The sequence below is a fragment of the Panthera pardus genome, unplaced genomic scaffold (genome assembly GCF_024362965.1).
Source record: "Panthera pardus isolate Hobbes unplaced genomic scaffold, ASM2436296v1 HiC_scaffold_24, whole genome shotgun sequence".
Taxonomy (NCBI): Eukaryota; Metazoa; Chordata; class Mammalia; order Carnivora; family Felidae; genus Panthera; species Panthera pardus.
This window is the reverse complement of record NW_026526810.1, coordinates 53,512,592-53,523,982: the sequence shown is the minus strand read 5'-3', so window position 1 is coordinate 53,523,982 and position 11,391 is coordinate 53,512,592. Positions and strand designations below refer to the sequence as shown.

The 11,391-nt window shown below is 48.1% G+C and overlaps 1 protein-coding gene across 1 annotated transcript in view; it reads right to left on the bottom strand.

Moving 5' to 3' along the window:
- Nucleotides 1–1,196: 1,196 nt before the first annotated feature.
- VPS39 (VPS39 subunit of HOPS complex) overlaps nt 1,197–11,391 on the bottom strand; it is a 52,364-nt gene continuing 42,169 nt past the window's right edge. The window contains exons 13-25 of the mRNA XM_019442459.2: nt 9,777–9,920; nt 9,158–9,299; nt 8,931–9,017; nt 8,557–8,630; nt 8,119–8,217; nt 7,409–7,526; nt 6,799–6,927; nt 6,055–6,157; nt 5,777–5,822; nt 4,722–4,871; nt 4,422–4,556; nt 4,067–4,158; nt 1,197–3,280 (exon numbers count right to left, since the gene is read on the bottom strand). Of these exons, the coding sequence (XP_019298004.1) occupies nt 3,205–3,280; nt 4,067–4,158; nt 4,422–4,556; nt 4,722–4,871; nt 5,777–5,822; nt 6,055–6,157; nt 6,799–6,927; nt 7,409–7,526; nt 8,119–8,217; nt 8,557–8,630; nt 8,931–9,017; nt 9,158–9,299; nt 9,777–9,920 (1,395 nt within the window). The 3' untranslated portion in view covers nt 1,197–3,204. The remainder of the gene's footprint in view (nt 3,281–4,066; nt 4,159–4,421; nt 4,557–4,721; nt 4,872–5,776; nt 5,823–6,054; nt 6,158–6,798; nt 6,928–7,408; nt 7,527–8,118; nt 8,218–8,556; nt 8,631–8,930; nt 9,018–9,157; nt 9,300–9,776; nt 9,921–11,391) is intronic.

Here is an 11,391-nt window from a genome sequence, read left to right as displayed (position 1 = left end):
GATGGTCCGGGTATACAGATGGGGATACAGTCAGGTGGTATCAATAGTGACAGCTAAAAAGCAAGTCTGCCTATCCTTAAGCTACTAGAAATAAGGCTTTAGTTCAGAGGGTCCTCTTTTGACCACCATAAGCCTCAGGCTACAGATGGTATGTGATGTCCCCTTTTCTGTGGACCACGACACTTTAGGTGGTGTTTTTCCATCCAGGCAGCTTCCAGAAGAAAAGATTTCTGGGGCAGTGAGCTGATGGGAGATAATTTCTATTCTTCAACCAAGACTTAGTCATCTCCACTCTCCTCCCCAAGGCATGAGGTGGAGACTGAAAAAACAACATCCAAAAAAGAGGTGATTCAATTCCAAAACGAACACTGTAGGCAAGTTGAGACCAGAAACTCCCAGAAAAAAAGGGGATGACTGCCACTGGCCAGGCTCCAACAGGAGGGCCTATTTCTGCTTAATTTGAGCCATGAAGCCAAGACCTGTGCTGAGGTCTCAGAAATGCCTTAGTGCTGCCCCGTTGGTGGTATCCATGCACAGCATGCAGGGGACCCGTGGATCCACACCAGAGGGGCATGAGGAAGGGCGCGGAGCTGGCTGGGGCGGACATGGCAGTCTGGCGTCTGTCTCCTGACGGATGTATTTTCTGGGCTGTATAACACTCTCTCCTGGGAGTCACAGGTCCTGTGCCTCAATAAAGCCATGCTTCTTAGTTCCAGATGCTCTTCATTCTCAAAGAACACTCAGGATGACCAGAGATGGCTAAAGACGGGGACAGAGAAAGACCAAACTGCCTTTTTGGAGCTGGCCAAAATGGACCAACCCTTCTCCACTTCTCAAACATCCTTGGATATATGTTTCATGATTCTCCCGGTCAGCAGGAGCTGCAGGAAGAGGCCATGAGGCCCTAATATGTGAAGTGCCCGGGGAGACAACTGGGATTACCTGGAGTTCCTGTGTGTCCAACACAACTTGGTGATGTCAGAAATGTTCTATACCTGTGCTGTCACACCATCAGCCACCACAGCCACACTAGCTGTGCTGGACGGCACAGATCGAGACACACAGGTGCCACAGGTGTTCTACTGTCTTTTCTCTCTTTGTCACGAATTGGCTTATTCTTCTCAATTCTTACCTAAATCAGTATCTTCTCATTGTTATCTCCATCATAGGACGCGTGGAAAAGAGACCCAAACAGGTTGGTTTCTTACTTTATGATGTTTATTATGAGATCCTCAAGAGTCATTACAGAGTTTCATGTCTAGCCTTCTCCACATCTCCATAGAGGGCAAAGAGGGTCCAGGGAAGGAAAAATGGAGTTTGGGAAAGCTGGATCGTTTACATATTCCAAAGGAAGAAAACACGCATTCTTTATTCTATTGCTTCAAACACATGTGCCACACAGGTCGTGGGAATGGAAGATACAAACAGAGCAAGCCAGGAAGACTGGGTCTGCATGGCAGGGCGAGCTTCTGCTGCACAGAGGAGGGCCGGCCTCATGACTTCACTGCTGCTTCCAGGGGAAGCTCCTCTGAACTGGTGCAAACAGGTCCAAGGGCAGCACTGCTTCTCATGGGCTGGCATGGCCAGCTGGGCCTGGCTCTCCTGAAGCGCTGCTCTGTCTCCCAAACCTGAGCAGTCCCCATCTGCGCGCATGATGCCGAGGGCACGCACTCTGTCCCTGCAGACCCTCCATGGACAGCATGCCCGGGAGGAGCCTAGTCTACTACACCAGTACGTCAGCCTACAACAAAGGCCCAAAATGGCACGGTGCTGCGGGTTAAAAAGAACCGTGGCATGTCAAGGACAGGCTACTAAAACACTGTCGGGGCTGGGCACCATCACCCACCCTCATCACCATTAAAAACACAGCAGCAACAAGACTGTGCGTTGTAAACCCCACGGAGGACGGGACACAAGGCTGCTCTCCCCGTGTGTCTGCCTGCAATGCTAAACACTCCTCCTGTCTGTCTCGGATACCCGCGGGGGTGGGGAGTCTCCCTGCCCCCTCCATGGATGTGGTAGGGAGTGACTTCACAAACCCACGTGCTGCTGCCACCTCCTGCAACGCTCTTGGCTGTCCCCGGGCACCTCGCAAGCGTGTCTGACATCACATCCCTGTCAGTTCCCGATGTGAGCAGTCCTGTGTGTGGCAGAAACCCACCCACCCGCAACAAGCCAGCTGGAGAGAACAATGGCCAGGCCAAGCTGTGAGAGGTAAGCGGGCCGCACTGGCTGCAAAGGGAAAGGTGCCCAAGGCACAAAGCTCTCAGCCCACAGACTAAACCAACCTGTCCTGGGTGGCTGGTGGGTGAACCAGGAGCAGGAGGCCCCTCAGATGTCTAAGAGATATGACAGGCCATCCTCAGGGCCACCGTCACACCTGGCCCTGAAGGACGGAGGATGACCCTCTCCTAAGCCTCTAAGCATAGAGCTCTCAGTCCAAGGAGGATCTATTTACAATATACCTGACAATCAATTATCGGTGTATACTGGAAACTGAGAACTCCTCTTGCTTCTCATTTTACCTTGTTTAAAACATTAGTTATTCCCGGTGTCGGGAAAATGGGAGACAAAGCTGGGGTAGAGCAGTGAAGGGAGATAAAGGAAGAAAATAAATAGCGAGAAAGAAACGGAGACTAAAAACATAAAGGGATGAGTGGGGAGCCTCCCAGGGAGACAGAGGGAGTGGTGACTATGGAGAAATGACTGTCATCACCTAGAGAGCCAGTGTCCAGCCTGCGCAGTGAGAAGAAACCTAGGACTGCTCTCCTTCCAGACCCCAGGCCAACTGCGCAGGGGGCTCCATGCAAAGTCCTGCATGTGCCTTCACAGAAAACTCTGAATAAACAATCTCAGGGTTATGGACTCTTGAGACACTTTCCTTGACCAGGTGATTGGTGTACAAAGGCAGGACACTGCCCTTCGTCACCTCCTCCCATCCAAGCAGGTAGTAAATTCTCTGCAACTGCCTGCAACATAATGGTATATAAGGTATAGCTAATCTCTTTTTTCTATCAAAAAGCTGGTAACACCAGACCACAAGTCTGATAAATTCAGAGATGTGCCAGGGCTCAAGGTAGCCAGTAGTGTCCAAATGGGGAGACACCTGGTGGTGGAAGCAGCCCCTCATTTCTAAGGCCAGTGCTCCTTCCCCTCTCTGGGATAGCTGAACTGTCCATCTGAAGAATTCCTGGCATGCTGGGCTCAGGTGTCAGCTGGGTTTACCTCTTTGGAACAGAAGTAGTGCACGACCACGCCATTGGGGTATCTTGCAAATGCACTGTAGGGAGGGAAAGCCACTCAGGAGTGAGGACCACCTCTAAGAGAAGGCGCCTTACCCATATGCGACCCCAGAAGCAGCCCACCCTAACCACGAGGAATGGCCCACCCTGAGGGTCTTCTGGATTTACATAGCCACCATCTCTGTCACATAACCAAACAGAGGATGAGCTCCATGCAGTTTGAAGGCATGGGAATATTTCTTATTAAATCATCAATGTGCAAAATGGGGCAGATGGAGCAGGACACCGGCCTGAGTCAGCACCAGCTTATGCAGATGTGACAATGCTCATTAGAACAAGTTTCAGGCCAATTCTAACAAAAGACAGAAGTAAGGTCTTTTTGGATTCTTCCACCCACATAAGAAAAAGGACAAAACACCATGCTTTGCAGGAAAGGGGATGGATTAGAATATATGCTTTGAAACACAACGTTGCTGGCTCAGGATTTTACTCAAGTCTTTTTCTTCCTGCAGAGGCACATCCTTAAAAGATAAGAACTTTCTGCCCACATACAACTCACACACACCCACTGGCTACATCACAACGCATAGTTGCCAGAAGGGAAAGGCTTTATAGGCAGAAAATCAAGAGCCCCATGCCATTTCAAGTCTTTAAATCCTCAAGCCCACCCGCAAAACACAACATGGACTGCTCTCTGGAGCCTCAAGAACTAACCATGGCCAAGAGTCAGCAGCCATGCTTTCCCCCTCAGTTAAAGGGCAGAAATCCGTCCCGAGCCTGACCACTATCAAGGCTGAAACTGCATAGCTGTGAAGAAGGCTCACCTGTTCCCGATCTTCTTCTTACACACCATGCACACCTTCTCCTCGGTGATGATGCACTTCACCTGCTGGTGTAAAATCCTCTCTTCCTGGACCTGGGAGAGCAGAGCGACTGGAAGAGAAGCCCCACCTTCCAGCACACAGAACACCAAGCAGAGGCTGGCTGGGTCTCACCTCCCAGCTCCCACAGAGTCCTCTAACTACAACACTTGCAACTAAATGTCAAGTCGGTTATTGTATCGGTTTGAGCTATGGTGTTAAAGCAACACAAAGCTCTGCTTTTGTCTACAGGGCTATGTGGTAACTATCTCTCATACTAAAAAGTATAGCTGCACCTTAGAGTTGGGAAAATTCATACCCTCAGAAATTCCGCATGGAGAAGGTTCTTGAGCACTTGATTGAACCGTTTCTTTTGTGCATTTTCTTCCAAGACCTTTTCCAGAAAGATGCGTATATCATTAATCTGAGTGTTTGCTGGGAGAAGGTTAATGGCCTAGGGACAGGAACAGAGATGGGAACACGGTGAAACAGAACAGAAGTAAGCCTGAGGAAATGTCTGAAGCCACAGAGCTCTCGAATCCCAGTCCATTTCTCTGTCCTCTCCTCTCATTCAATGCTCCCCCAAGTGCCCTCCATCTTCCTGAGAAGAACTCCTGACCTTAGTGGTGTCCAGCTTGCTGTGGTGCAGCTCGAGGACCTGCAGGGCAGCCTGGAGGTTGGCTTGTGGCTCCAGCAGTTCCAGCTTGATTGGTCCCAGGCAGTGAACACTGGGGGGTGACAGGTACATCCGGAGCAGGGACAGATACACCTGTGTCTCATACAAGTACAAACCACATACGTCAGGCTGGCAGAAAGCCTCCCAGAAATCCCCCAGCATGACCACATGTAAAAGTACGAGGGGTTAGTCTGTGGTAATAGCTGACAGGGGACACTTAAAACTCATCATTTTTCACATTTTAAAAAGATTTTGGTAAAGTCAGTCAATTGCAGATGTTAAAAATTAAGGGCTGTTTTTCCTGAGAGACAAAACTCAAATGCCTTATATTTGTTAAGCATTACACTACTGACAAAATGCCAACACTGCAAAATGACTCAAAAAAGATCCCTCCAAGGAATCTGGCTTTGAGGCTGAGGCCCTATCACATTTTGGCAGAGAAGATGAACCCAAGATGAGATGTCGTAATTTCCTACTGGTACCAGTAATGCAGGATTTCTCATCCTTAGCACTCAAGATTTGCAGCCGCATAATTCTTTGTTGAATTTTAGCACTCTGTTTAGCAGCAACTCTGGCCTCTACCGCCTAGATTCCAGTTACCCCCATATCCCTAGGCAGGACGATCAAAAGTGTTTCCAGACACTGACAAATCCAAGTGCATTCTAGACGGCGCACGTAAGTGCCCCTTATCACAACCATTAGATGTTCCTTCTCAACAGGCTGATGACATAATTTACCATTCAAGCTAGGACTCTTTTGAAAGTAAAGGGGCAGGGACGCTACTTATAATCACGTGGATGACAATAAGCCAGAAAATATCCCAAGCAAACCAGGATGTACGGTCACCCTGCCTCTTCCTCAATAAACACATGCAAAACCAATCAGTGATCTTAGCAATTCACACCAGTGTCACCTATGGCCAAATTAGAGAGGGTGAGGTGTACTCTGAGGGACACTGAAAAGCGCACATGCTCCCTGGGGCCAGGGTCACTACTTACATCTTTGTTGCCATCTTTATTTTGGTCATAATGTTTGTGGCAGTACCTGCAAGGGAGAAAGTGGTGAGACAAGGCCGGAGCAGCCATGTCTAGACAGAAGTCATCAATGCTGCCTCCTGAGCAGCCTCCTGATGGCGCCACAATCGGGGACCAGTACAGGAGGCGGGGGGGGGGGGGGGTTGGGAAGGGAGGGGGCCTTCTTAACCTCTCCCGCCTCTCCTCTCTCTGTGGGGCCAGCTGTTAGACTCCTTGGGTGGTATGTGGCAAGGTCAACGTACTCCTCAGCCATCTTTGTGTCCTTCAGGATGTGGACGTAGATGAAGAGGGCTTGCTCATGCTTCCCCATGCGCCCCAGCAGCAGTGCGCGCTCTTCTAAGAGGCCTGGGAGGAAGAAGCAGCATTAAGTAGCCATCGCCACACCATGTAAGCACAGGCCAGGGGCTAAGCTGTTAGACAAATGGGTGGCAACATTTTTATTACTTGGGATTTTGTCAAGAACTGCTAAAATTTAAAAAAGGGTGGAGGGAGATATTTTAGGAGGTACTTTATCCCATCTGTTTTGTGATCACTTCTAAAATGGGTAAGAACCCTCACTGGAAGAGACCAAGTACGTGATAAGTAAGCACCGACAATGTGCCAAGCACTCCAGCTAAAGAAAGTTAACACTTGGTCTCTTTTCTCCCGGAGCTTACACATCAGACAAACATGTCCTTTTCAGACAAATTATGCCAGATCACAAATATTGCTAAATAATGATCTTGACCAAGAACATGTACTGATGCAATAAACAGGTTTCAACCTGGCCATCAATTACCAAGTGGTTCACACCCAGAAGAGACTCCTCTCAGTCATGGTACAAAAGTGAGTCTTCAGATGGGACAGGAACAGCAGCACTGGCCTGAAACACGTGGTTTTTTCCAGAACCCAAATTTTGGGAAGACTAGGGCACTGGGGAAAAAGGGAAGAGGAGTTTTTGCATTGCCTTCTGCTGAATGGCTTCTGGCCATAAGGCAGACACTCACCATCAAAAGGGAAGTCACAGATGAGCCGGCCTGGATCATAGTAGCCAGAAATTTCCAAGAATATAAGGAGCTTCCGTCGGTATTCTCCCAGCTCACCTTCTTCCTCTCCAGCAGGAACTGGAGTTTTGCCTTTAAAGAAAACCAAACTCAATATGAAAGGATGCTATGGGGCAGCAATGTAGGGTCATCAAGAAAAACGAATGATATCACCACAATAATCAGAAAGGGCCTCCGCAGTGGGTTCCAATTGGACTTTTCTCAGTTTATGGTCTCTACGTGACCCCAAAACATCAGCTTGAGGTACAAAGAAAAACAAGCTGCTCAAACACCCTTGTAGGCAAACCTGTTTCTTATCGGCACAGCTGTCATCTTGCAGACAAACCTGTTCCTTCCCCCACCCACAAGGGTGATGCTCAGAGATGCCCAGATCCAGACAAGGGCTTGAGTCTCCCCTGCTGGGTCACTTAGCTTCCCTGGATCCTGAGGAACTTCCCACCATCTGGGCCTGCAGGGAAGAGTGGGGTCTGCTTCCCTATGCCACATGTCACCCTCGGGTCCCCAGGTCACTTCTAAAGCACAGGACCAACTGGCTGCCTATGAGAACTGGTACCTGCAGGGAAGGACAGGAGATACTCTTTCATCAGACCTTGCACCTTCTCACAGTACAGCTGGATTAGGCAGTTGTGGAACTGAGAGCCTGTCTCCTCCCAAACGTGGATGACATGTTCCTGAGGCAAAACACAGGTCAATCTGGTACCCTCTGCACTGTGACCCAGTTCCGTCACCCAGTCTCCCTCACATTTGTAAGGCCCAACAGGTCCTATCAGATTGTTCCCTAATTAAGCGATAGCTCTTTTAAAACCACCAGGAAGTTTTGGAATACAACCTACAAACATCAGAGATTATTTTCTTGATTTGCAATCTAAGCTCCTTTATTAATTTTGTCCCATGATCCTCTAAACTCTCACATCAGCCCACGGAGTTAAGGTTAACAGCTGCATTCTAGTACTTAAAACCAATGTGGTTGTCCTGTGGTCACTGATGAGTGGCTGTACAAACGTGGCTTAGAGAAGTTTTTCTCGAGCGTCATTCTTTTATTCCTCTGTACTTTACCTAGATTTAGAAGGCACTCATCAAAAAATTACATTTCCAGCTTCATCTACCAAGATCTCTTTCTTCAGAGGATGCTGAAATCATCTTCCTTACATTCTTACCAATCCCAAGTGACACAAGCCCCAATCCAAATTGCCCAAGAACTAACCCATGTGGTCCTGGATCCCATGTTTAAAGGTTTTTAGTTCAGCCCAAAAAAGATCTTACCAGATAAGGAATAGCCAGACTCTTAAAATTCTCCACCAAGAAGGCAAGCACTCGGTCTCGTGGCAGGGACTCTACCTCTGGGAGATCTTCAGTAAATATCTGTGAGAACAAACCTGAGTTCCAGTGGTGGAACGATCTGTCTGCATTGCCACCAAACACACACACACACCCAGGTGGAGGGGTCAAGTGGACTTCTGAAGGCAGAAGGGTGTGCAAGATGGCACCTGTAGCTAGTGGGACAGCCTAGGTCGCAGGTCCCCCAGTGTCTGTGCAAGGCTCTGTGTGCTACATTACACTGCTGTCTCATATTTCCCAGTCTACTCCTCTGAACACCAGAGAAATTGCATGAATCCCCCCCCCCCTTCATCTGCCACTGCCCTAACTAGAATCAGGACCAAGCATGGTACTAGATAAACCCAAGACACCCCCGTGACCTACCTTCAGGCCATCCTCTGGGAAGTCTCGCAGCACCCACACTGAGTAGGAAAAAATCAAATGCAGGTTTTCTGTGCCTGGAGGGGAAAGTCAGCAGGTGAAGCCCACCTGCCCATAGGACCGGGAAGGCAGGTGCACAGGTTGCCCCAGAATTTACTTTCCAGGGATAGTTCTGTCCAAGCACCAGTCACCTAGGGCTGCTTGGCCCTACTGGGCTGTCACAGTTCCACCACAGGAGGGCTTTTACCCCAAAGTAAAAACAAAGCTGGGCGAACACAAGAGAGAGAGGGCACTGACCAGCCAGAATCAGAAATGGAGGGAGACTGGGTCCATTGGAACACAATCCTTTCCCACTTCCCTTTCAAAGCTGGACTTACCCAAATGTTGCAGATACTGCACGGTCCTCTCATGGCCTTTCAGAGGGGAGTTTGCTTTCTTGGACTGGTCCACCAGCACCTGCAGAGCTGGCCATGAAGCCCAAAAACAAGGTCATAAGCCTCTTCCAGAAGGTGCGTCCCCATGGGAGAGTTATCACACATCAGTAGGCTTCCCCGATCTACATGTAAGAGACCCTCCCAGATGAGAGGAACCCTCGTCCAGCCACCTTTCTCATGGAGCCCCTTCTTCTCATACAGGATTATCAGTTCGCTGTACTTGTGCGCCTTCTTCAGCACATGCTCGCTCTCTTCGATGTGGCAGTGATTGTTCTCCAGGCGCAGCAGAGGGGCCACCAGGGCCACGTTCGTCTGCAGATGAAGCAGGACTTCAGCAGAAAGTCCTGCTTCATGGAGGAGCCCCTGCCTCACCTAGCCCAGGCCTGCCTCAGGCTGAAAGGCCAGGGTGTTAACACAAGCAAGGGAAGGCAAACCACCCCTTTTCAGGACTACAGGTAGTGGCTTTTACGGCATCATGCTCGTTCACACAACAGATGTTAATGTTCTGGAGGGGAGTGGGGGAAAGAAGGTGATGCATTCAGGAAACACTGCCCCCATCCACCCTGTAGCACTAACCCCAATCTTACCAGAGACCAGCCCACTGCAAATTCTGGGGCAATATCTTGCCTTATCCTCTTAATTCCAAGAAGCTCACAGGTGTCATGAAAAGACCAGGTGGTTCCCATCATCAAACATTTCACTTTTACTAGTGGCAAGTACCCCAAAGTAGCATTTTCCCAGTTTCAGCAGACTGGGAATTGTTGGTACCCGAATGCCTGGAGGACTCACATGCAGGTAGCACTTGAGCAAGGTGGTGTCGATGATTTGCAACAGCTTCTTCTTGGATTTAATGGTGGGAGTGCCTTCCATAAGCGGGGAGGTGCTAGACTGGTGATCAGAGTCATTCAGCTTCTTTACCAGTTGGCTTCGTTTCTGCGAAGGCCCAAAACTGTAGGGTCAAGGCCAGGACTAAATCATCCTTATCACCTGAGCTACCAGGTAATTCCAAAAACCTCCAAAACAGTTCACATACCCACCTTGATCTCACATTAGGACATAATTTTTATTAGGGATCAAAACAGATGAATGCCAAATTGCCACAGATACAGTAACAATTACTGATTGGGTAGTTACTGCACACCAGGCACTATGCCAAGAACTTTATGTTATCCTATTTTAAATCTAAAACAAATGCAAGTATTATTCTCCCCATTTACAAGTGAAGAACCCAAGGCATGGATGTTACATCTCTCACAAGCAGCAGAGGCGAGTTTCAAATTAGGGTCTAATCCCAAAGCCCATGTTCTTCTTCTTCTTCTTCTTGTTTGAATCAACTTTATTGAGGTAGAAGTAACATACAATAAAATGTGTCCTTTAAAAGTATGAGATCCATTCTGACGGACACACACGTGCATGTAACCACGACTCCAATCAAGGAACAGAACATTTCTATCAACCCGGAAAGTTCCCTTGCGTTCTTCTGAAAGGATCCCACCCCTTACACCACTGATCTGATTTCTATCATGAGAGATTAGTTTTTCCTATTCTAGAACTTCATATAAACAGAATCATCTGGTTTGTACTATCTTGTGTCTGGCAGTGCCCACAGTCTTATCTGCTCCATCATCTCTCTGGCATAGTAACAGTGTCAGTTAACTTCACACATTCCAAATCTCAGTAGAGAAGTCCAGGGAAAAGTGTGTGCTTGGAGTCTTAATGCAAGACAGTGGCAACAGAGAGCCTTCTTTATCACCACGGGCTTAGGAGACGGTCCACCCTAGGAATGTTTCTCACTTGGCACAGCCGCATGAGCTCTGCAGAGTGCAGACAGAGGCATGTCTGTATGTTCTTTGCAGGCCACCAGCCACAGCTGGATAGCCCTGGAGCCCAAGGTCAAGGAAATGCCAAGGCCATGCATGCCTGATCAGACCCAAAGGACATTTACTAACCCAGAAGCAGGTGGCTTACAATTGCCTAGCAGTAATTCTCAGGGCCTGGACAGGGGATGCCTTACAGAGGTCTTCAGAATATATAAGGGGAAAACATTTGCTAAGTTCTCTGACTCTGGGTGAGTGCCCAGGAAATTAATAGTAACCCTTTGTGAGAGAAGTTCAGGGTGAAAAGTCTTTAATGGAAACATTAGTTTCAGTGTTTACTTGAAAATTTCACTTACCAATCCATAACAGTAAACTGAAAAATAAACTTAAATCTAAATACTCCCTCTAAAAAAAATCATGTTATAGAAGAATACTTATTGATAGGAAAGAACTTTCTCAGTATACAGCCAGATTTTTAAAAAGTAAGCTAAATTTTAAAAAGTAAGCTATAAAACAACTTTAGTTTGATATCCACTAGCAATGATAATCCAATAAGTAAATTTTTTAAAAACTGAATTCACAAATAC